The sequence below is a fragment of the Megalobrama amblycephala genome, linkage group LG6 (assembly GCF_018812025.1).
Source record: "Megalobrama amblycephala isolate DHTTF-2021 linkage group LG6, ASM1881202v1, whole genome shotgun sequence".
NCBI lineage: Eukaryota > Metazoa > Chordata > Actinopteri > Cypriniformes > Xenocyprididae > Megalobrama > Megalobrama amblycephala.
In genome coordinates, this window is record NC_063049.1 from 2,058,725 (window position 1) to 2,084,757 (window position 26,033).

A 26,033-nucleotide genomic window follows, 5' to 3' on the forward strand; every position below is an offset into this window, starting at 1 on the left:
AGCTTAATAACTTACCTCACTTTGTGGTGCCTCTGCAGGTGTCTTACGAAATTGGATGTTGTCCCACAGGTTTCTGAAATTGTTTTGTTGCAAAATTTGTAGTTTGCCTTGTGTTTCCTCCTCTTCAGTGTACTGTCAACAAATTCTCTGTGGTTTGTAAAACCAAATTTTATTATGCTGCTGTTCGCCGACATCGTGTCTGTGGCCAAAACGAAAATGATTGATGGACGCGCAGAGCCAGGCATATGACGCAGCCAGCAATGAGCCCCAAAAAAGCAACTCCGCTCCGCGTCGTGCCTAACAACTCTCCTTAGCTGTTAGAAATTCCCTGTAAATCACAGCTTTACGGGCCTCAATACAACTTTCATTTAGCAAAATCACTAAAAGCGATCCTTCTGCTGGACAAATTAGTCCCTGACCTTGAACAGCGACAAAAGTTACATATTTGAAGCCATTAGATGGCGGCAAAGATTGTCTTGAGTAAGTAACTCAGTCAAAAACTTTTATATTTGAAACTTCTGAATCTGAACCTGAAACAAGATGCAAATGACAAATGCTTAGTGTCACCATGGCACGGGAAACCTATTAACTGTTTAAAGGACAAGATCGCAGCGGACATTCAAACTAATTTGTTTTTATGATGTAGGACTAGCCTGAAGGAAAATGCGAAATCTGAATGCAGGTAAATTAATACACTTGGTCACTCGATATTGTGCAGTGATACGCAGAACAGTTGGGTGCCGTGTTTCATTGTGTAAAACAAATCAAATAAAAAAACACACCTATAGCCCAATCAGAATCAAGGACTGGAATTAACCTTTTTACAACAGGCGACCAATGTCAATGCCCGTTCTAGATGTGTTGTGAATTTTCTGATCAAGCGCGCTCATATAGTGCTGGACTCGGTCGAGACCAACTAGAACATTTCGAGACAAGTCCGAGTGCAAATACCAGCGAGTTCAAGACAAGTCCGAGACAATAAAAAAACGTCCCGAGTCCAGACTCGAGTACTACAGCACTATTACAAACACAGTTACAGCGGGCAAAGAAAAGCTAACACAAGAAGTCCGAGGACCAAGATCCCAACTAAAGCAAACACTGATCACCATAACGGTGGCTTCAAATGAAACATCAGCATCTAAACCTCTGATAACTTCTGACAGAAATAAAGTCAGTCTGGTTAGTAATAAGTGAAGCTGGTAATGCTGTTTGTGGAGTTGTTTAATCTTCCTCTGCTGAGATCGTCAGATATTAAATGTCTTACTTGCAGTTGATTTTACCAAATACTCAATCATCAGTTATTTGATTACTTATCTCATTAACACTGTTTCGTTAACATTTTTTTTTTTACCTTGTGGAGATTGACCTCATATAAACACTGAGCAGTGTTCACTAAGGATTTTGCTGTGTATACTGTACATTTCCCTGGGTCATCGGTCATTTAACGATTTTATCGTAAACAGTCGTCATGTTCTTCTGCTCTCATCTAACCTCAGATTCTTCAAGCTGTGAGTAAATGGGCTGCACATTCCACTAGAAGCCTCTGATTGGTTAATTTATCACAGTGATACAAAGATGAAGACAACATGATGTAGCAAGACTAAACATAAATCGTAATGTCACTACTTTACATTGTAGATTAGATGGCATTTATTACAACTTTGTAGTCATTATAGTATTTTATAAATGCCATAAATGTGAAAGCTGAATTCACTGTTTGAACATCATCTATGTCATCATTTACATGTCAATCAGTGAACACTGGCATAAAAGACAGAAAAAGAAATTAAAGAGTAAGAGGTTTAAGAGAGAAAGAAGTTAAAATTGCACTGAAATCAAATGAAAGAATCTTTTACTCTAGTGACGTCACATCAGGAGGGAGCGACGGCACTGTGTACATAGTGAGATTAAGATGTTCTCTGTGCTGCTGATTTCCATTATTAAAGAGTTGATGTGCTGTTGCTGTAGTCTTTTTTGTACATTTTGTTTGTTGGCCATTATATTTTCTTTATACAGCACTCATGATACAATGAAGAGATATTGTATTAATGCAGACACAGAGTGCATCTTAAATATTGTGTTGTGCAGAAACATGCTATTAGTTACTGACAGTAACAAAGCTGAAAGAACATGGAAACAAATGATAAGTAAAAATAAAATGCAAATGCTGAGGTGGATTTTTTCTGTGAAACCACTATGCAAATACAATATATGTACAAACTCTCTAGCGCATTCAAATTAACACACTTCCAAAGAAATAGAGCAACAATCAACAAGAAAACATGAGAAATGACGTGGACACACAAATGAGAAAGAGAAAAATAAAAAAGGTTTTTGTTTATTTGTGTTTTTTTAAGAGTGAAATAAACAAATGATGTGATGTACTGAATGAGAGCAGATATAATAATCACTTTGTTTAAAGACGGACAGAAACATCAGACTCAGGACAGAAACACACAACCTCTAAAGTAAGAACAACTTCATTCTTTAACCACAATTAGACTTTGAGATGTTAATATGATCTTAATGATTGTGAATCGAGTTAAGCTGCTAAATTAGTATATTTTTCATACTTTTATGTTTAACTTTTATTACATCTACACTCTATTCTCAGATTTCTTCTTCAGAAATGGACCAAACTCTATATTTCATTCTTCTTCTCATTGGTGAGTGTGTTTGTTGTTTTATTTATGGTTTATAGTTTCATCAGGTTTGAGTCTTATGAAAAGCATTAAATCAAACCCTCTCTTTCACAGCTCTCTGCTCCGTATCTGAATGTGTTCAGCGTCAGTATCACTTTATAAACGTGAGGAAGACCTGGACTGAAGCTCAGAGATACTGCAGAGAGAATTACACAGATCTGGCCACCGTTGACAACATGAACGACATGAACGAGCTGAAGATGAGTGTGAATGTTGGAGGTGTTCAGTATGAGTAGAGTATCATATACACTGTGTCAGAATGATGATTTATGGCCCTAATTTATGACCCAAATTTCTGTGTGTTGTCAGTCAAGCTGACTGGACAGTGGATGTCAAATATGTTTTATGGGGGCTGTGAGCCTTGATTGGCAGGTCAGTGGTTGTCAATGGTTGTTTTTTATGGCTGAATTTATGGCTGTTGTCCCCTGATTGGCAGGTCAAGAGTGTCAATGAGATATAGTGTAAGTTGGATTTATAGTTAGATATATGGGTAAATTTATGGAGGTTGTATCTTACCCCAGATCGGCATTTTTATGACATTTTGGTGAATCCTGGTCCCGTTATTTAAATAAGGTTTATGGGCTACATTTTGTTGAACACAGAGGAGATTCTGCAAGTCATCTGTTACAATGGGTAGTCCAAGCACCCCTAAAACTACAAGAAAAGTGATGTGTATTTCACCAACAAGAGGCCCTGTTGAAATGGGTGAAAAGTTGACTTTTGCACCAAAGAAGAAACAAAGTGTCAGTTTGACGAAGTTTCTTCATGAAGATATGAAATTTGTGAAACGTGATTTCTCAATGTCTGGTGGACGCGTCGGGCGCTATGTGTTTGACAAAGTGATGCGGGTTGTAAAACTCTACGCTGTGGATGTTGGAGATGAATTTACATCACAGGAGCCGTGTCTGATTTTCCCTGCGAAAGACTGGTTTATTTTTTTCAACTACGTTTGGAGAGATCTGAATGACTGTGGCGACGAACCGTTGTACATCGCAGAGTGGGATGGTGTGAGTCCTGACACGAGATTTCGCGTGGTCGGTGATCATAGTAAAAAGCTACCAGATGATTGTGTCTATATATTTTGCTCCAACGAAAAGACAAAACTCTGCGAACGTGCATGGCCTATCCCTGAGACCGAGCATCACGTATGCTATGACATGAAATTTTTGTTTCAGTGGAAAGATATTTGTCTGTTTGACAATGTTTTTAGCTGTATTAACAAGATGTTCAGATGGTGTGATATGTACGATCGCTACAACAGTGTAAAGGTGAAATTGTTTCATCCTGAGCAGGGCGTTACCATCCAAGAAGATCGCCTCTTAAGTCCACCCACTTACTACAAACATTAAAACATCTGCAAGATTGGTACACTCACTACATTCATTCAGCATGTCTCAAGAAACTGGATCTAACTACTGCTGCACCAGCACCTCTGAGACTGGACCAGCGATGCCTGACGATAACGCTATGCCATTTGAACCCCACCCACAAAGTTATGACATAACAATGTCTAATGATAGTGCTATATCGCAGGAGTCCCACCCACAAACTTGTGACAACAACTGGCTGGATAAATTTTGCATGGATCTAGGGTATCACAACCTGACTTTCCTTACAACACCGTACGGGAATACAGGAGCAGTAGCTGGAGCTGCAGCCTATGGTGGGGTTGACGACACAGACGGAATTATTCGGTCTGATGGGTTCAGAATCATAAAAGCAACTGTTGTGGTCCTCCTGGAACATCTCATCAACAAAAAACTAAAACAGATTTGCTTGGGTTGTGAGGAGCAGCACCCGAGTCAGATTAGACATTCCTGTTTGTTTGAACCTGATGCCTATTTCTTTGACACATACTTTGAGGAGCTGACTCATAATCTAATTAAACCAGGACTCAAACACATCATAGCTCAGGCACTGAGCCGGTGTGGTTTAAGAATTCATCCCCAAAGGATCCAGGGGTCAGTGGATACTATTTTGCATGAACTGCGTGACGAAGTTTACATCGTGGAAAAACTTCGTGAAGTCAGAGAGAAAGTTGTGGATGTCAGCAGCGAACAGATTGTCTATGACGCCGTGGACAACTGGAAGGGGTCCGCACAAGTTGTCTGACTGTGATACTGAAATGGGGAATACATGTGCAATGGGGCTGGCAAAATGTTTACTTAAACGCCGTATTAGATGCGAGTTGACAAACTTGTTGTATAAGACCATTAATGACTGTGTTGATGTGCCTGTTGCTGTAAATGGATGTGATGTAGACCCCAAACGTTTAACAAACCTCAAGAACCAAATGTCTGGTGTAAGAGGCATGTCTAATGAGTGGACTGATATAATGCATATGTGTATTAATAAAGGTGAGCCAATTTGTGCAACAATTAGAAAAATACTAGACCTGGTGACTGAATGTGGGGGCTGTATTAGAATTGCTGACATATTGTGTTTGTGTACTTATGTGACTGATTTGTGTGTAATCACTGTGTCAAAAAAAGACCAAACTGATGTATGTGAAATTGTTGAAACTTTAATTGAATACATTCTTGAGAAAAACTTTGTGATGTGTATAAAATTTTTACAGTACCTGGATGATGTATGAGGTTATTGTACTCTCTTTTACTGAAAATAAAAAGCCAGAACATGTATATTATCTGAGTTATTCTTTTGTGGAGACTGAAGCAACAATATGTCCGAAGAAGAAATAAAAAATATTTATTACACACCTTCTAACCCTGGTTCTTTAGGGGGTAAAAAACGTTTAAAAGATGCTGTTTTAAAAGAAACAGGTGTTCGTTTATCCGACAAACAAGTGTCGGACTGGCTCGCTGGTGAAGATGCTTACACGCTGCACAGAACAGCACCTGTGAAATACAAAAGGAATCGTGTCTTTGTCTTCGGCATTGATTTTCAATTTCAGGCTGATCTTGTTGATATGTCAGCATATTCCAAAGAAAATGACAACAATAATTTTCTCTTGACATGTATCGACCTGTTTAGTAAATATGCATGGACGCGTGTTTTAAAAAACAAGAGCGGGCGTGAAGTGACTAAAGCTTTTGAATCCATATTGAATGATGGACGAAAACCATTGCGATTACAGACCGATAAAGGGAAGGAATTCCACAATAAACACTTTCAAAATCTAATGAAAAAATATAACATTATACATTTTACACCAGCCACTGAATTAAAAGCATGTGTTGTTGAGAGGTTTAATAGAACGTTAAAGGGTAGAATGTGGCGGTATTTAACAGCTATAAACTCCAAACGCTACATCGACATTCTTCAAGACATAACAGATGGATATAACACTAGCTACCATAGAAGTATTAAGATGAGGCCAATCGATGTGAACAAAGAGAATGAATCTGTGGTGTTTCATAATCTATATGGGGCTAGCGGTGTTCGCTGTGTGGCCCCCAAATTTAAATATAAAATTGGTGATGTTGTCAGAATTTCTAAAGTAAGAGGTCCGTTCACAAAAGGGTATGAGGAAAACTACACACAGGAATTTTTCACAGTAACAGCATGCATCCCCCGTAACCCGCCTGTCTACAGATTGTGTGATTATGACGGCGATGTCATCGATGGGGTTTTTTATGCAGAGGAATTACAAAAAATATTTGTGAAAGATGACAAGACATTTAAAGTGGAAAAAATTTTAGATAAGAAGAAGAAGGGGCGTAAAACAATGCTGCTGGTACAATGGCTCGGATGGCCTGCAAAATTTGCATCGTGGGTTGATCAGAAAGAGCTGGTTGATGTACAAGTACCATAAAAACAAAATCCTGCATAACATGAATGCATTAGTGTAAAAACCGGTCATGGCTGAGGGTGGATTTTATGTCACGCTCCCCTGCAACGCTTCGTTAACTGCTTATCCAGAAAATACCATATCTAGCTATACAACCAGATTAGCAAGAACTATAAACCTAAAAGGTGAATGGGAAGTTGGTTTGATCGAATTTGAATATCCTAGAAGTTGGTACACCTTTAATGAGGAAGATGCAGCTTTCATCTTCAACTATGGGGAAACAACAACAACAGGTGCAAATAGTGAGGATCACACCCCCGAATACACCGCTGAAGGTAAACAGATTGAGATCTTCATCATCAGGGATAAAAAGATATCAAATGTACTACACAGGTTAAAAGCTGGATATTATGACGACATTGTTTTTTTGATCAGGGAGATCAATGCGAATCTACCACCACATGTGAGTTTTGGTTTTGACCATGTTAAAAACAAAGTGTTTCTGAAAGGTCCACCGAAGACATCGCTCACATTTTACGGAAAGTTGGCCGTTATTTTAGGATTAAAACCAGGGGTCGCAATAGAAACTAATGATCAACCTGTTGAAAACCACAGTATTGGGTACAAATCTGTGACGTATGCACCTCATCAAGCAGATATAAATGGAGGATTCTACACTATATATATATATATATATATATATATATATATATATATATATATATATATATATATATATATACGGATATAATAGAATATCAGTCAGTTGGAGACCACCACGTCCCACTACTAAGGTGTGTACATATAGATGGTGAGAATAACAAAATTGTTAGTGTTCGATACGACAGACCACATTACGTCCCGGTTAATAAATCCTCCATCACCGAGATATGTATACAGGTGAAAGACGATCGAAATCAGGACATACGTTTTAGTTACGGGAAGGTGACTGCTAAACTCCACTTCAGACCTGTGAAACAGTGTGTTTTTTAATAAACGCTTAGGAGAGAAAAAAATAAAAATGATTTATCACACCAATCATAACGCTGACCCGATACGTTACGTGACGTATTACCAGAATCAAGCTGGTGGCGGCCTCCCCGGCTATGTAGGGGGCGGAGTTATGTATGGATCGGGGGTTGGTGGCCTTTTTCGTGGGCTTTTTAGAATGGCAATACCTTTGCTAAAGCGTGGATTTAGCATAGCGAAACCACATCTTAAATCAGCGGCGAAAAATATATTAACCGATGTTGTTAGCAATACATTATCACGATCTTTTAACAACGATGGTACTCAAGATGGATCCAGGTTAATGGTGATGGCTCGCAAAAGAGGTTCCAGGCCGCCAGGGGTACGGAGGAGTGGCCAAACACAGAAGAAAACAAAATGTGCTCAGAAAAAAACACCAGTTGTAAAACGCAAGCGTAAGGAGACAGCCAAGCGTACTGGGTCAAAAAGAGCAAAGAGAGCTGTTAATACAATATTTTAAAAATATGGCGGTAATACATAACATGTCACAAGAATGTTTAAAAACTGAGCTGGATCTTTTCACCGTACCACCCACCCAAATGTCACTTGAAAGAAATACTTATATTGAAGTCCCCCCGTTATCAGCAATATCGGATACAACACCTTTAGAGTTTTTTATTGCGGGGGCTGGTGAGGATTACATTGACCTAAACAATACACTTCTGTTTTTGCGGGTCAAGCTTACCAATCCTGATGGCACTGATATCGCAGATGGGGATCCGGTCGGTCTTATTAACTACCCTGGGGCTACAATATTTTCACAAGTGGATGTATCGCTTGGGGATCGTCTTATATCACAGAGTTCAAGTACATACCCGTATCGCTGCATAATAGATTGTCTTACCAATTATGGTAAAGACACGCTTGAAACAAATTTCTCTGCAGGGCTCTTTTACAAAGACACAGCAGGACAAATGGATGTCGCAGACCCCGCTGGGGAAAATCGCGGCCTGACAAAGAGAGCAGCCTTTACCAATGCTAGTAATATAGTCGAGCTGTTAGCTCCGGTACATAACGATATATTTTTTCAGTCAAAACTTCTAATTCCTGGTCTAGATCTTAAAGTTCGTCTGACCAGAGGTAAAGATGAGTTCTGTTTAATGAGGAACAACGGTACACCTTATAAACTAAGCATATTGTCTGCATCACTGTTTGTGAAAAAAGTGTCCGTGGCACCTGCTGTGAGGTTGGGTCATGCTCAAGCGCTGCTTACAACAACAGCAAAATACCCTGTGGACCGTGTGTGTATGAAGACATTCTCAATACCTGCAGGTTCGCGTGTCTGTAATCAAGAAAACTTGTTCTTAGGCACACTGCCAAAATCTATGGTTATAGCGATGGTTGATAATGATGCATTTACAGGATCATATAATAAAAACCCGTTCGCGTTTAAAAATTATGACCTTGAATTTCTAGCAGTTTATGTGGATGGGCAACAGTACCCCGCAAAACCTTTGCAACCTGAATATGAAAACGGTTCTGCAGTGCGTGAGTTTTACCAGTTAGCATTGGCTTCTGGAAGACATCTTAAAAACCAGCCTCTGTCTATTGATCGAGAAGAATTTCTGCATGGGTATACACTGTACGCCTTTAACTTCACACCGGATGAGGAGTGCAGTCAGCATTTGTCACTTATCAAGAGTGGAAATATTAGACTAGAAGCCCGTTTTAGACAACCTCTACCCCGTACTGTTACTTTATTAATTTACTCTGTCTTTGACAGTCTAATTGAAGTTTCAAATCGTCGACAGGTTCTGGTTGATTACTATTAATACATAAAATGAACACTGTACAGCTTACCTCTATCATGGATAAGGTTTCGTGCAATCTACATTTTCTTGGTGTCCTTCCATGTGATTATCTGCCAAAAACACCTCTAAGAAAACTACCATCAGCAGTTATTATAAATACGGATATATCGGGGCTTCCAGGTCAGCATTGGCTAGCCATCTACATAAATGAAGATGGTGTTGGTTGTTTTTTTGACAGCTTTGGAAACAAGCCGGATCATCATCGTTTTCCAGTATTCATCAAAAACTTTTTAACTCGGAATTCTAAAGAGGTCCAACATTCAACTGTCCAAGTCCAAGACTTTTCATCAGACACATGTGGACAGCACTGTATATTTTTCCTCTACAACATGGCAAAAGGGTTTGATTATGATTATGTGTTGAAATTGTATACTCATGATTGTATTAAAAATGACAAAATGGTGTCAGCTTTTGTGAAAAAACTAAAGCGATCCCCATGTAATGGAAATGTTTTCAAATGTGTTCAGTGTGTACAAACAGGTGCAATGTTTATGTCTCATGCTTAATTTCTTTTAATAAAAACAAACAAAAACAATTTTAATTTCCTGCATTGTCTCTTTTTTATTATACACATTATTTCAACAATACATTTTAATAATGATAAAACAAATTATACATGTGTACAGAACTCACAGATTAAAAAGTTAACCACTGTCCATGTTCAGGCTTGGGTGATTTGAATACAGATGGTGATGGTGTACTAGAACACACTTTCTGTTTTTTATTCTTCTTAGATGAATTAGTTACAGATGGTGTCGTTTTGGTTTTGAAAGAGTTAATTGCACGTCTGACCCGATGATTTGGTACCACAGAGTGTGGTAAATTTAAACCAGCAAAAGCTTCCAGAAACTCGTTCCATCCATCCGGTCTCCGTTCATCTGCAATCTTATGTGGAGCTGTGATGTTTTTAATTAAATCAAACATGTGTGAACCAGGGATCGTGCGCCCTTTAAACACAAACTCACCCGTGTCAGTCCATGAAGAAACAGTTTTAGCTTTAGACATTTTTTCTAAAATGTATCGAACATTTTTCACACTCCTCTGTGGAACATTCTTTAATATTTCTTCTGAAACATTATCTAAAAAGTCATGAAGAGGCTCACTAACTGCCCTGGGTGGGTCTTCTTTTTCAACGTGATCAGGCTGTGGAAAACTTAGTTTTAATGTACCAAACTCCTTATCCCCTTGTCTAGCTATTGTTAGAAACCTTTGCAAAACAGCTGTGTACATTTTTGCTTTTTCATCGGGATTTAGATCAGAACTGTACAGGATGTTTTTTATAGAAATGTCTAGGTCATTTTCCACGAGGTCTTGTATAGACTCGCGTGTGTTAGAGGGTTTCAATTTATCCAGCTGATGTTGTGGAACTAAAAACATCTTCTCAGCATACTCCATCGCCAGACCTTATTTAGAGCTAACCAAGCTTGTTATGAATGGTATTGCAACACTTAAAAGTGGTAATAGAAATCCTCCTTGTTGATTGATTAGCTGTCTTTTCCTTCTAACACCAACCTTCTTATCTGCAACAATTTTGATGTTGGTTTTTCTTCTCTTCAGCCTCTGATATTGCTGTGGTGTAAGTGGAATATTACCATGGAGAACATTAAGAGCTAGTTCACACAATGCAACGATGAGTTCGTCTGCTGCTGACTCTAAAATAGCACGCCTTTGTTTGGGTGTTGCTTTTAATAACAACTTTAAAACTGGGAGGTTCCTTAAAAGTCTTGCAGACATTGTAACATCCAAGAGTCTTAGTGTTTTCTTTTCTGAATGTATACAACAGGGTGTTTTGAGAGTAAACTCGTTCTGAGACGATAATGGTCTGGGGTTGCTGCTTTAAAGTCAACCAAAAGGTAGCCGAAAGGAATGCTGGTAGCATCTTGATAACATTCCATAAAAAATTTGCTGTTTCTGGGATACATCTGGCGTGCTAGCACATTAATTTGGGTATTGTCTCTGGGGTTTTTAAACAACACCAAATAACTTGTGTTCAAACTGATGGTTCTACTGGATTTTCCTTTACAAAAGAGGTTCTGGAGCATAAAGAGGCAACTTATATGCTTATGATGCACATAATTAGTAAATAAACGTTCAATCTGTATGTTGTTACATGCATCATTCATAAGGTCATCAATTATTAATAAGTGTGTCTTATTGGGAGGAAAAAGATGAACATCATTCAGGTTCTGCGGGATTCCTTCAATAAATTTAATATCATACAATGCCAACAATTCATCATACAAACCCTGCCAACAGTCAAACATGAAGACTATATTTTCAATCTTTTTAGAAAACACACTTTTAGCATTTTCTAATAACATTTTTACAAAAAACGTTTTTCCAGAGTTAGAAGGTCCACATAAAACACAACTGAATGGAAATTGTAATCTGAAATCAAAACCATCTGTGTCTCGCACACCTTGGTATCCAAAAACGTTGTCAGTAGCCATATGGTAGTGTGGTAAAGTCAGGTAGCAGAACGCGTTTGTTGTAAACGACTTTGAATTTTTTTGCAAATGTCTTGTTATGTAGTGTGAATCGCTTTTTGTTCCTTACGATACCGTCGGTTTGTGCAAGAATATAATTATCACAACCATCCCCCCTCACATACTGACCAACAAGCTCAATCAGTGAGTCTAATTTGACGATTTGAGAGTTTACAGAATTTAACGTGATACCTTTGGCTTTCATGCTTGTCTTACCATTAGCCGTTTTAAAGCCATAACTTTTTGGACCACTTGAACAAAACTCTACAATGTAATCATCATAATCAAGTTCATTCGTAAGATCGCCAAGAAAGGGCCCTAGCGGGGGTTCCCAATCACCATCTTTTGATGTGAACAGAAGGCTGTCCGTATCTGTGTAAAGCAATCTGTCACCCAGTTTATCCATAACATCATACAATTCTAACCGGGCATGCGCAGTTGTAAAAGCACCGATAAAGACGTTTACATCACAACTCTGACCACCTTTTCCTTCAGCATAAGCCCACTGAACTAGTGCAACAGAGTCGGATAAAAATGTGAAATACTTAATATCATACCCCCGACCAAAAATGTGTTGGGCAAACTGTTCAGGCTCTGAAATCAATTCTGAATGAGGCAGATTCTGGCGTAAACAGAAGCGGCCCCATAAAGAGTTCAAAAGTAGCTTGTTTATAGACCTACGTGCAAGATTAACCTCAATCTTATCCTGATTTAGTCTAATCCCTTCTTTTTCAAAGTATTCTCTGACATAAGATTCTTTATCCATCTCTGTCACAACATTTTTTGGGAATCCAGAACTTTCCTGTTTGAGTTGCAAAAAAGTTTTAACATAATCGCAGAATAACGTTTCTGAACTTTGCGAAAAATGCCAAACCTCATGCAGTTTTACTACGACATAGCCTTTTTCAACAGCTTTTAAAAGCTCTATACTGACCCATGTGCCTGTTAAAGCTCTTTCATCATCCGAGTGTGTACACGGCGTGGTCTGATTCTGTTGTTCAGCGCAACGTCGACAAAGAGGAAACATTAATTTTCCGGAGCATCTGAATGGTAGTACGGGGTGAAGCAGGTTTCGTGGTGGCACGACGGTTGCCTTTATTATACCATAATAATCTTCAAGATTTTGAAAATCCTTAAGAATTATTTGTGGATGACCTACGGGGTAGCTTTTTCGCGCCTGAACAAACGGATAGAGCGAAGTGAAGTCTAGGTAAGACACGCGTTCACCCTCACTGACTTTGTGGTACACCTTGTAGGCATTCGTTCTTCCTCCAAAAAGTGCATCGCGTGGTTTCAGCCTCTCTGTGTGTGTGTAAGTGGACATGAAATCCATCACATCAGCATCAGTCTGTTTGGAAAGCACCCAATCACACTCCCAAACAAAATGAATTTGAAGATTATATGCATGCTCCAAAATTTCAAACTTGTCATCAACCTGTCTTCTGAGGACGCCATAAGGCACTTTTGATAAGGGATTTAAATCATTCGGGTTATAACAACGTTCACATCCATGAAAAAAACAACCGAGAAATTCGAATGCTTTTTTCACAGTGCCATCATCATAAAATCCATCGACATAATATTTACCAAACGATACCTCACCATGGTTTAGAGCATGCTGAATACCATTGGAGTGTGATTTTTGCAAATATTCTAGCCATTCAATTGAAACATTTGAATATGTTTTGTTTTGATTGGTGTACGCCTTGTCATGTGTCAGCGCAATTGTATCTTTTGGTAGGAAATGGGTCTTATATAAAGCCATTGCACAACCCGCGAGAGTGGTGTAATTAAACGGGTCCAGATCAGTGCAGAGGATGAACTCGTTACGATATTTCATACACGCTTCTCGTAGCAAATAAACATCGTTCTTACAGTACATTTCTAGCTCCTTCTTAAAATCCAAAACTGCGTCAGAGAGCCCATTGTACCAATCATCAAACTTCAACATCTCCTGTGTTGACATTGTCGAATAACCATAAAAATGTTTTTCTGGGTAGGGGCCAATGTAGTCATCATTTTCTGCACGGTTAAACAGATAACAGGTAATAGGTAATATCCCTTCTCACTGTTAGTCAGATTAAAAGCGGCAGGTGTTTTGGCCAAACGCATAGGAATGAATGCATAACTATCGATAAACCTCTGTTTAAATGCGCTGTCATACATTAAAATCAACCGACAGCCCTGCATTATAATTTTAGGAGTGATCCCCATTCTAGTGAAATATTCCAAAAGTATAAAATTATCAAATCCGGACGCATTATGCGCAATCCATGTGAAATTACTATAAAAAGGCTGTCTGAACTTTTTAATGAGACGTTCGACACAATCTGGGCCCTCTGCCACAAATTCCTCACCGTTAAACGTGACTGCACAGACAAAATTTGCAATGTGGGTATTATTTTCATGTCTTGTTTCAAAGTCATAAAAAATGTAGCGATCATTTGGTTTCTCTGGTTTGATCGGTTGAATAAAGCACTGATGCTCCCCATCGGTAACCAAACTCTCACCACACTGGACACAATGTTCAGCTGCGCATTTATGTGGTTTCGGATTGGCCCCACTGACGTGATAACGTCTATTACATCGGGGGCAGAATTTGGTGACAGTGCACTGTGCATATTCCTCACCAGGGGCGGGATGTTTATGCATTTCAAAACAATAATCGGATGTACAGTATCGCAAGCAATCGCCACAGTGTTTTATCTTTTTGGGGTGTGTGTGACAGTCTGGGTAATTGCACACATCACAAACAAATTTGCATTTGTGATCTCTGCGACAAGTATACCCTTGGTAACAAAACACACATACATATGGCACGCCTAAAAACGCTTTTAGGTTTTTTATCAAATAGTAATGCGAATCATGCAGATATAAAAACACAGTTTTTGGATGCGGGTCGTCCGTGGTTGTATACTTCTCCAACATTCTTGCATTTGGGCGATGGAAAGTAACAATTTTGATATTCAGCATGCGCTCAAAACATGAAATGTCATTAAAACTTATTTTATGCTGATCTGTGAAACCAGCTGACTTCTGTATAGATGCTGCTACAGCCTCTAACTCTGTGTGTGGTTTCTCTGGGTTTAGAAAATGAGCGAGACAAATTGTAAAACATAGATTATTTGTAATGTTTGTTGGGCAGAATAAATTCATCCTGTTTTTACTGATTACTTGGTTATGTAAGAGGTCACGCATCTTTCGACGAGCACCACCATTTTTACACATTGCTATCGACACTCTCAAATCCAAAGCCTCATCGACAGTTACATCAGAGTTACTTTGCAATATCTTTTCAAGCTGATTAATAAAGAGATCTGGATCGTAATTATTTTGAGGTGACAAAAGAGCATCAACATCAGATGTCAAACTGGACCCACGCAAAGTAATATTAATAACCCCCCCATCACCTGCTAATAATCTGGAAAATGAAACAATTTCAGCCAATAGGTCATGTAAAAATGTACTGTAGACAGCTAAATCTGTAGAAGATATCTGCCGCAGATTTATAAGCCTATGAATTTCCAAACCGTTGAATCGAGCTCTGGGGATCACTGTGTACTCATGCACAATGCCGCCATCTCTCACAAGAGAATCTATTTCACCCTGCGTAAGACCCATGTTTGGTGCTGCTGGATCAAATGCATGGTACTGGGGGGGACTTGACCCCTCACCTATCTGAGGAGAGTTCAAAAATGGGTCTACATTAAAATCTGTGTTTGCCAAATCATTAGATAAATCGTTGGTCAGAGGAGAATTAAAAAATTGGTCTACATCAAAATCTGTGTTTGCCAAATCAAAATCTGTGTTTGCCAAATCATTAGACACATTGTTGGTCAGAGGAGAATTAAAAAATTGATCTACATCAAAATTGGTGTTTGACGAATCATTAGATGCATTGTTGGTCAGAGGAGGATTAAAAAATTGATCTACATCAAAATCTGTTTCTTCTTCTTGATTTACCACCACTGATTGTACAGTGTTTAGCAAATCTAGCAATACTTGTGTACTAGATTTAGGTCTATCCATATTTTCGACTGTTTGAATTAAATAACGCATAGTTTCTGTTGTGCTTTGCTGATGATGTGAATCATTATCACACCTAAATCTCACTGCTGGACTTTGTTCACTATCATCTGACTCCAGACAACGTTTTGTGGCCATTTTTAACACAAAATTATTTAAAATCCACAACCAACTAGCACAAACACACTAAATAATCAACAATAAGCTGGAAAGTGTCAAAACACCAGAACACAAAAATAATCCTACAAATGAAACCCTAAAACCACATCGTAAGCATAATGCATAAAATATAGCACAAAATCATAACATAAACATAATGAACATTTGTAAATCCACATTTGTATTAAATCAATCAGGACTTACCAAACCGAGGTATAAACTTCTCAACCATTTGCTTCATCAACTCCACAGTTAATTCCTGATCAGTTCTTAAGAGCTGTTGTATAGAACCGTGACGTCTTAGTAACGCAATAACTTCTTTCAAACCAGCTCTTTGTCCCTGGAGCTCGGTAGTCACAGTCCGATTAAAGAGTTCATACTCCAGTCTATCCCTTCGTCTGTGGTCTGACGCAATGTTCTGATTTTTTACCAACAATTCAACGGATGATTTGAGACTTTTCACTTGTTGACGTAATATCTCATTTTCTGCTCTTGTCTTCTGATGTAATAGTTCATTCTCTTCTCTAAAAGCAAGAAATTGTCCCCGCATCACATCCTTACTCTGGCATACACAGGATTGTCCCTCATTCTTGAAGGCCTCTTGGTTGGAAGGTAGTGCATCCGAATCCGAATCCGGTTCTGAACCAGACACATGAGCGACGTTCTCTGAACCACTCTTTACTGTTTGAGACTCAATTGGTAAAGCCTCTGAAAAGTCAGAAATGGTCCATGCATGCAGCATCTCATCATCCCAATTATCTGCATTATCCACGCTTGGCACCCGATTTTCCGGGGACGATTCTGTGGAAAAATAATTTGTATAAGTGTATCGGGATTAATCTAATAACATGAAAAGGAAAAACATTAGCATATATCTATATTTTTCTGTACATACATACCCCATGATTGTCTTTGACGTTTTCGCTCAGGGGTGTTGGGTATCACACATATTTCATCTGATTCTTCAGAACTATGTACTACTGATCCTGACCCAGGCTCTTTCCTTTTAATACCACGCGTGGTGATATCATCAGCAAATGCAGTGGGTGGTGGTATGGCTCTAACAGCGTCCCTTATATGTCCTTGGGGGTAATGAAATTCTGTATGAGTGATTTTTTCAATTTTTAACATTTGCATCCCTGCAATATATATATTATCCACCAATACATTGACCCACATACCGATCGGATCAGATATTCCAGAATCCCCAGTTGGAGTGTGAATTTGAGCCTTTACTTTCAAATGCTTCCCAACCTTCGTTTCAGAACCGTTGTTTCCAACAGTGTTCACAATACTTCTCAAACATGCTAAAAAAAAAAAAAAAAAAAAAAAAAAAAAACGTTATAACAAACAATAAAACGATGAGCTAAAACTTACCAAGCGGAGATTGTTGTTGATTTTGGCTCATTTTGGCTCAGATCAGACCCAGAAACCTGAGGGCGCCGGGCGCCGCACTATTGGGCAGGGGGGAAAAATACTTTAAAATCACAATTATAGCACACTCCATATACGTTTTAATATTTATTTAGAGTTGAAAATTGACATCATAACAACATCATACCCACACCGTTCAAAGCTAGAAGCTGATCCACAGCCTTGTCATAATGGAAGTTCTGTACGCAGAACGTCATATCACCTAGTGAACAAACACATATTGATGCCATGAACTACATAAACAATTTTATTTATGCATTTTATTTATTTATTTTATTTATGATTAAAACACCAAATCAGAAAAACACCAAATCTTAGAAAATAGACCGTTACCGTTTGAAGAAGGTTCCATTTTCAGAAATACGTCCTTAGGGTAAAAATGGAATGCTGGAAAGCCTTTTGATGAGAGTTTAGAAAATCTAAAGTAAAAGCAAGTAAAATCGTTTAGCAAATCTAAAGTAAAAGCAAGTAAAATTGTGTTAGCCAAATGCACAGAAAAACCGGCCTACTACAGAAAAACCGGCCTCCAGCCTCCATGGTTTTTATAGGTTTTTAAGGTAAATCAGTCAGGTGTGAAAACTGGGCGTGTTAAAACTGGGCTCGGTAGATCTCGGTACCTCCTTACAAACCCCTGAGGAAAAGGATTGAACCTTACGGAAACCCCTATTTAAAGAATAAAACACCGGAATATTTAAAGAATAAAACTATTTCGGCTTTTCAAAATAAAAATAAGATAAAAAACAAACAAAAAAAACAAACAAACAAACAAACAAAAAAAAACAATTGCATAGCTTCATCCGATGCATTACAATTTTTAATAATTATAAAACCGTGTACATCTATTATTTACCTAGAAAGTTTTACTGTTTTTTGTTAAAAGGATGAGATTTAACAAAAACCTTTAAAATAACACATCCAATTTGTCTATTGTATTTAGGGAAGCTTATAAAAAGTTATTTTATTGATTCTCCTTTTCCTGGGGGCAAAAGATATTTTTGTATAGATATAAGTAGACATCAGTAGACCTTGCGTCTGCAACATTGATGTTAACAAACATTAAAACACATTCTAACAGACATACTGGCTGCATCACAGCAGGTAATTGATAAGAGAAACTAAGCTTCTGATACTCTTCCCTGCTGAGGTCTCAATCTAAAAATGCAAACATGAAAATGCAGACATCTTGCTTCCTCAGCATGATTTAAGATAAGAGAGAGCTCTGTACTGCTTCTCTACAGAGTCATAATTTTAGATGAAACAACACTTGATTTTCACTCCAAGGTGTGAAATTTGCTTGGGATGACTTTCACCCCACAATCAAAGGAAAAACATGGTCACCATCAGCTCCCAACAGACTGAAAGGAGCCAGATACCCAGGATTCACCAAAATGTCATAAAAATGCCAAATCTGGGCTCCATAAATTTACCCATATATCTAACTATAAATCCAACTCACCCTATATCTCATTGACACTCTTGACCTGCCAATCAGGGGACAACAGCCATAAATTCAGCCATAAAAAACAACCATTGACAACCACTGACCTGCCAATCAAGGCTCACAGCCCCCAGTCCAGTCAGCTTGACTGACAACACACAGAAATTTGGGTCATAAATTAGGGCCATAAATCATCATTCTGACACAGTGTATATGATACTCTACTAGTATGTCTGGATTGGGCTGCAGAAGACGGGTGTCAATAAATGGCAGTGGTCTTCAGGTGATCCTGCGCTCTATCTGAACTGGGCTCCTGGACAACCTGATGGCACAGAGTGTGCTATGATGAGAGATGGACAGTGGGATGATTATTCATGCAGTAACACCCTGACCTTCATCTGCAATTCATCTAACAACAGTGAGTTCAGCTCCCTACAATGACATCAAACATGAATTAACAAAAAGAGACACCATATACTGTACAAAATTTTAATCTAATATTAAATGTTGTACTTTTTAATCTGGTCATAAATATAGGGGAGACTGTGGATATTTGTCCACTTTCAACTTGAAAAAAGTAAACCAATAATGAACACATGCTGATCTTTAGTTGTTGATAACTGTGGGAATCTGACATTAGAGAGCCTAGAGAATTATTTTCCAGCAAACATTATACTGTAAATTATAAATTCAATATGAGCAAACCATTGTTTTGACCAACATAAATTGTAATGAACTAATGAAATGCATAAATTTCAAGATAAAGACATACAGCAACTTGCCCATCGAGATATTTATGGACACAATTCTTGTCCTGAGAATAAAAGAACAAAAATCTCAACACAAACCCGAAAGAACATCATTCTTAGATGAACTTTGTGTGAACTCACATAGACACACTGTCCATTACAACGTAAAAAACATTCAGACAAGAAACAAGACAAACTAACATTATCATTATATCACGGAATGGAGGAATTAACCCTCTGGAGTCTGAGGCTGATTTGGGGCCTGGAGAAGTTTTGACATGCCCTGACATTTGTGCTTTTTTCAGTTGTTCATAAACATATTAATGACAAAAGTGTCATTACACTGTATTCAGCACAAACTAGGCTACAATAATATGTGAGGAACATGTATGTACATGTTTGTATTTTTGAAGGAATAATGTTTATGCGTGGTTATTGAAAAAAACAAAAACTTAAGTCATTGAAATAAGGCCAAAAAAGACTTTTGGGTATTGGAGATTGTAGACTAGAGTTTTTGCTTCAGAATTATGTAAAAATTATGCTGCCTACTCCTTCATATAAAGCAATATATTGATTTAGTTTTTGTAAGACACTTTTTGTCAAGAAACACAGTATGCGTGGGGGCGTGAATCTGCATGAATAATGGGCCATTTACACCTGAGAAGACAAAGGAATCACATAGTAATGATCTGAAATGACTTGCATATTAATGAGGCCTTTCAGTCAGGTAGGCTGTGAAAAAAAACCTCTGTAATAATGTCTCAGCTCATCATAAACAGCAATACTGTGAAATATTATTACAATTTAAAATAATGGTATTCTATTATATTCTTTAAAATATAATGTATTTCTGTGATGCAAAGTGTCTGAACAATTATGTTACCTCTATGGCATTTCATATAGGCTTTTAGCTTAAAAGCATGCACATTTGGAGAAATATTGATGGATTCTTATATATTTATGTCAATTTTCTATACTGAGAAATAATATTTATTGTCATCACTATGAGTGCTGGATACTGTGTTTTTAATTCATACTTGCAGCCGGAGGGCGCTCTCTGTACACCTTTAGTCCACAAATTCATATAAAGAAGAAAAGGAACTAGGAACTAATGGCATGTCTTCTAGAGATCGCTAACCATTGCTTTAACATCCAAATAAACACTTTTCAAGACAATAAATACACGATTGAGACGATGAATGCATGTATTGCCTCTGAATTTGCGTCTGAATAGCGCTGGCTCCGTGGGCGTGGCCGCATTAGCGGATAATGAGCTGAATCACAGACTTCTGACATGGCACTCTTTTCATACAGATTATGTAGATCATTGTGATAAATGATCTGTTCAGAAATACAATGTTATTTGTGTATTCTAATGTGCTGCACCTCAAACATGTGTTGGGTTCTTTAAGAACGTCCTCCCGCCCCCTGGGGCGTATGTACTAAGAACGCGCGAGAGCTATCTTTTATGGGTGATGTCGTATGTGTGACACAAGCTCTGTTAAGTGTTCCAGCGCTCAATGGAGCAGTTATTTTCAGGATATCCCTGTGCGATTATTGTTGATGACATCATTGTCGGAGGTCGCAATACTGCTGAACACGACATTAATTTGCAAAGAGTGTTGAACAGAGCACGTGAGGTCAAACTCAAGCTAAACCCTGCTAAATGCAAATTTCGCCTGGATCAAGTCAGCTATGTGGGACACATTTTTACAAGTGAAGGTCTGAAAGCTGATCCTTCCAAGACAAAAGCAATCTCTGAGATGCCAGCCCCCAAGGATGTTCCTGCACTACAGCGCTTTCTTGGAATGGTAAATTATCTAGGGAAATTTATTCCAAACTTCAGCGACATTGCCGCACCCCTCAGAAAGCTGACACACAAAGAGACTCTGTGCTGGTATCAGCAACACCAAAATGCATTTGAAACCCTCAAGTCATGTTTGTCCACCCCACCAGTCTTAGCATACCATGATGTAAAGAAGCCGGTTACACTAACCTGTGATGCCTCATGTTTCGGGCTCGGTGCTGCTTGCATGCAGGAGGGCAGACCAGTTGCGTATGCGTCTCGCACACTCACAGACACAGAGACGCGGTAGAGGTATAATTTTCTGGCCAACGATGACGGCTGATATCACAGCAGAACTCCTAACATGCTCAGTCTGCAACAGCACAAAGCCACATCAACCGAAAGAACCATTAAAGCCATATCCAGTTCCAGACTTGCCTTGGTCTACTGTGGCAACAGATATGTTTGAGTGGCGTGGCCAAAACTACCTGGTGCTTGTGGATTCATACTCGGGTTGGTATGAGATAGACCTCCTCCATGACATAACATCGCCAGCTGTAATAAAGAAATTGAAGAGACACTTCTCTGTGCATGGCACACCTCACACACTCATTTCTGATAATACTAGACAGTACACAAGTCAGCGGTTCAGAGACTTTGCCAAACAGTGGGACTTTATCCATGTCACCAGTAGTCCAGAGTTCCCAGAAAGAGCAGAAAGAGCCTGGCAGAAAGAGCGGTCCGCAGTGCCAAACAGCTGATGGAGAAATCTCATAGAGATGGGACGGATGTATTTCTCAATATCCTAAATCTGAGAAACATTCCCCGAGACCCAACGTTGGGTTCCCCTGCACAACGCCTGTTGTCACGACAGACACGGTCAGCCATTCCTGTTAATTCTAGGCTATTAGAGCCAGCCCCCAAACATGCCCAGCAGGTCACTGCACAGCTCCGTCATAAGAGAATGACCCAAAAGCGGTACTACGATGCCTCAAGTCGTCCGCTGCAACCATTGGCAGAAGGACAAGTTGTCAGAATGCAAACCCCGAAAGGATACGACCACCTTGGCACGGTAAAGGAGGTGAACAAAGAACCTCGGTCATACACTATCCAATGCAATGGGAGAACATACAGGAGGAACCGACGCCACATCCTTCCTGTTGCAGAGCCCCCTTCATCACGGCTCAACCCAGAGGACATTGACTCTCAAAACACCACTACACATACACAGGACTTTGCTCCCCCTGCACAACACTCACCACAAATACACCTTCCACAACCAGAATCCACTCCTACTGACCTGCCAAAGCACATTGTACAGTCTCCTACTAAGGTCAGTAATGCACCTTACAAAACACGTTCAGGTCGTATCTGCAAGCCTAATCCAAGCTACGAACAGTGAGTTCTAGTAATGGTATATTTAGTGACACTTTGGTTATTATTTTGAGTGCTTGTTTAAATGCTTATTATAGCCATTTCCATACTGCCAGTGTCATTCTTTGTTGATGTGTCTCTTTATGCAGAGAACATCTTGAGATTTGTATCTGTTATCGTTCATTTATTCACTGCAATGGATACAATGTTATAATGGAAGTCATTCATATTCTTGGTCGTTGATCAAGTCAGTGTCATGCCAGTACCGTTCATTGTTAAATATGTTGTCTTCCCTTTGATAGGAGGTTTCAGCTAAAGGAAGGGGATGTAGATCATTGTGATAAATGATCTGTTCAGAAATACAATGTTATTTGTGTATTCTAATGTGCTGCACCTCAAACATGTGTTGGGTTCTTTAAGAACGTCCTCCCGCCCCCTGGGGCGTATGTACTAATGATGTCTACTACTGATGTCGTATGTGTGACACGAGCTCTGTTAATAAAAAGATCATCACGTTCACCCGTGGCTGTCTCTGTAGATTTATCGGACAAACAACAGATTACATAAACACAGAATGTTTGTTTTCGATTTGACTTGCACGATTTAAAACCTGACATTTCAACGTTTCTTAGACGTAAGTGTCATTTTTTTTTTTTGTCATTACTCTCTAAAAACTGCTGGGTTAAATATGGACAAAACCAGGGATTGGGTTGTTTTTACCCAGCCATTTTTTTTCAACCAATTTTGGATTTATTTTTTTAGCCAGAAATATATTAATATAGTAAAAGGCATGTTTTTGCTCACCCCCAAATAGGGGCAAATTTGTGGGGTATTTTAAGCTGAAACTTGACCATACCAGAGACTTATATTACATCATGTGAAAGAGGGCATAATAGGTGCCCTTTAACCCAACCTGCTGGGTTTGTCCATATTTTACCCAGCTTGGGTTTTTTTAACCCAGCATTCATAAGTTACAGTTCATTTTCTGAGAACTATCAGATTGGACTTCGTTCAGAGGGAGAGGAGAGATCACGCATCATGTTAGTTTTCTTTATTTTACAAAAAGCACAACATTGTGTTTTTACTCTGAGTGTACACAAATAAAAGAAGACATTCTATAGTTTCAATTGATATATTACTTATGTCTCTATGACAAGAAATGACGGAGTATTTTAAGTCTGTTTTGCTGCAATGTGAAAAAAAACCTGCAAAACGCGCCGGCGCGTTTTCAGACCTCAGGGAGTTAAAGACGGCAGGCAGAGGTGAAGAAACAAATGCAGGGAGAATTTAATGAACAAACAATTATAACATAAATCAGGAACAAAATAAAGCGGAGAAAAAACAAAGAAAACACAGACACCTGCATGACATCAAACAACGACCGACAGAGAACCAGAGAATAAAGGGCTATTTATACAGAGGGTTAATGAGCTAAACAAGACAAACTGACACAGCTGGAGCAGACTAATGAAAAAGGAAAAAAACTACAAAACTACAACTTGGCCACAGGAAACAGGACACAGAAACTAGGCACAGAGAAACATATTTTTAAGAACTAGTTAATGAACATATTAATATGCAGTGTAATATCTTCATCTGTTTGATGTTTCTCTCATTCAGCTCTTTGTGTCTGAATCCAATTTTCTAGAAAAATGTGTTAGGAAACAATGTGGAAATAAAAAGTTATATCATGATCACGAAAATTCACAAATGTTACTTAATGCTGTATGAGCAAAATCAGTCAACGTGTTTCTGATGCTTCAGCTGCTGCTCCTGTTTACAACCAAACTGTAAAGCTGTGTGAGAATAATGAACTGATTCATGAATCTGTTTGTTGTTCTTAAAGTGAACACAGGACTCGTCTTTATCAATCAGACGAAGAACTGGAGAGACGCTCAGAGTTACTGCAGACAGAATCACACTGATCTGGTCAGTGTGAGGAACCAGAATGAGAATCAACAGCTTCAGAAGTTCATCAATGATAATCACATATCTGGTGATGTCTGGATCGGTCTGTTCAGAGACTCATGGCAGTGGTCAGATCAGAGTAACTCCTCATTCAGATACTGGATATTTGATGAACCTGATAATTTTGGAGGTAATGAAAACTGTGTAGTGTTTGAACCGAACGCTCGGGGAGTATGGCATGACTACCCTTGTAACAACCAACAATCTTTTGTGTGTCATGAAGGTGAGCAGATCCTCACAAACACACACAATCCATCCATCACCTCCAGATATCTTAAAGTTCACACTACATGTCTGACATGACAAATTCCTCCACAGTGTTTGTTCTGCATGTTGTTTTTGATCAGTCCCTCTCTAGTTTTTCTTGTTTTGTGTCCAGATAATCTGATTCTGATCAAAGAGAATCTGACGTGGCCTGAAGCTCTGAGATACTGCAGACAGAATCATATGGATCTGGTCTCGGTTCATTCAGAAGAGATTCAGCGTCGTGTGATGAATGTGGTTAAACAGGCGTCTACTGAGGCGGTGTGGTTGGGTTTACACAATTACTGCCTTATGAACATGTGGCTCTGGTTGAGCGGAGAGATCGTGTGCTATCAGAACTGGGCTCCAGGGAACGGAGTAGAACCGGAAGACTGTCGCCTCGAGAAGAGAAAAGGAGCAGTTCAGTCTGGAGGAGATCAGCGCTGGATCAGCCTTCCTGAATCTCGCAAACTCAACTTCATCTGCAGAAATGATGAGTGAAAAAACATGTGAATGTTGAGGTTAACTGTTTTCATTCTTCATTTTTTCTCTTATTTACTTGTATTTGTTTTAGTAAGTTCTGAGTGAATCTGCTAACTGCTAAATTTTAATCATCATGGCATAATATGATCTTTTTAAAATGTTTCAACATTAATGTTTAATATTCTTTAGATGTTAAGTGTGTTTTATAAATCTCTCTGTATATCTGGTGTGGTTACGTCTCTTTATGTTTTCACTAATCTTATCTATATCAGTAACTGGTTGAATGTGAATCTGTGAGCAGCAGCTCTTCAGAATAATATTGTTTGTGTCTCAGAATGAAATCTGGTTTATTCTTAGAAAAGCTGAAGTGAAGTTTGGGTATAAAATATCTTGTATTTGATCAAAATCATCAGATAAACATGTGAAACAGAACATGAGCTCAAATAAACTCATCCACAGTCAGTATTCTCGCCTCTGATTATTTCCTGATTTTCAATGTCACAATGACCACTCAAATGACAGATATGCAAAACTTGAATTTGACACGGTTTTCTTTTCAATGATTTCTGATTTGATTTCTTCTGCTTTTCTCTT

General features: G+C 38.7%; 2 protein-coding genes across 2 annotated transcripts; one reads left to right on the forward strand and one right to left on the reverse strand.

Annotated features, from left to right (window-relative positions):
- Positions 1-2,321: 2,321 nt before the first annotated feature.
- On the forward strand, positions 2,322-25,830 carry LOC125269660 (C-type mannose receptor 2-like). Its single transcript, XM_048192593.1, has 7 exons — positions 2,322-2,468; positions 2,615-2,666; positions 2,757-2,895; positions 11,004-11,028; positions 19,065-19,254; positions 24,592-24,816; positions 25,087-25,830. The coding sequence occupies exons 2-7, from the start codon at positions 2,630-2,632 to the stop codon at positions 25,455-25,457; spliced, it is 987 nt and encodes a 328-aa protein (XP_048048550.1). The 5' UTR covers positions 2,322-2,468; positions 2,615-2,629; the 3' UTR covers positions 25,458-25,830.
- On the reverse strand, positions 13,950-17,296 carry LOC125269657. Its single transcript, XM_048192591.1, has 2 exons — positions 16,864-17,296; positions 13,950-16,765 (listed from the first exon to the last, which is right to left on the reverse strand). The coding sequence occupies exons 1-2, from the start codon at positions 17,141-17,143 to the stop codon at positions 16,158-16,160; spliced, it is 888 nt and encodes a 295-aa protein (XP_048048548.1). The 5' UTR covers positions 17,144-17,296; the 3' UTR covers positions 13,950-16,157.
- Positions 25,831-26,033: the final 203 nt, after the last annotated feature.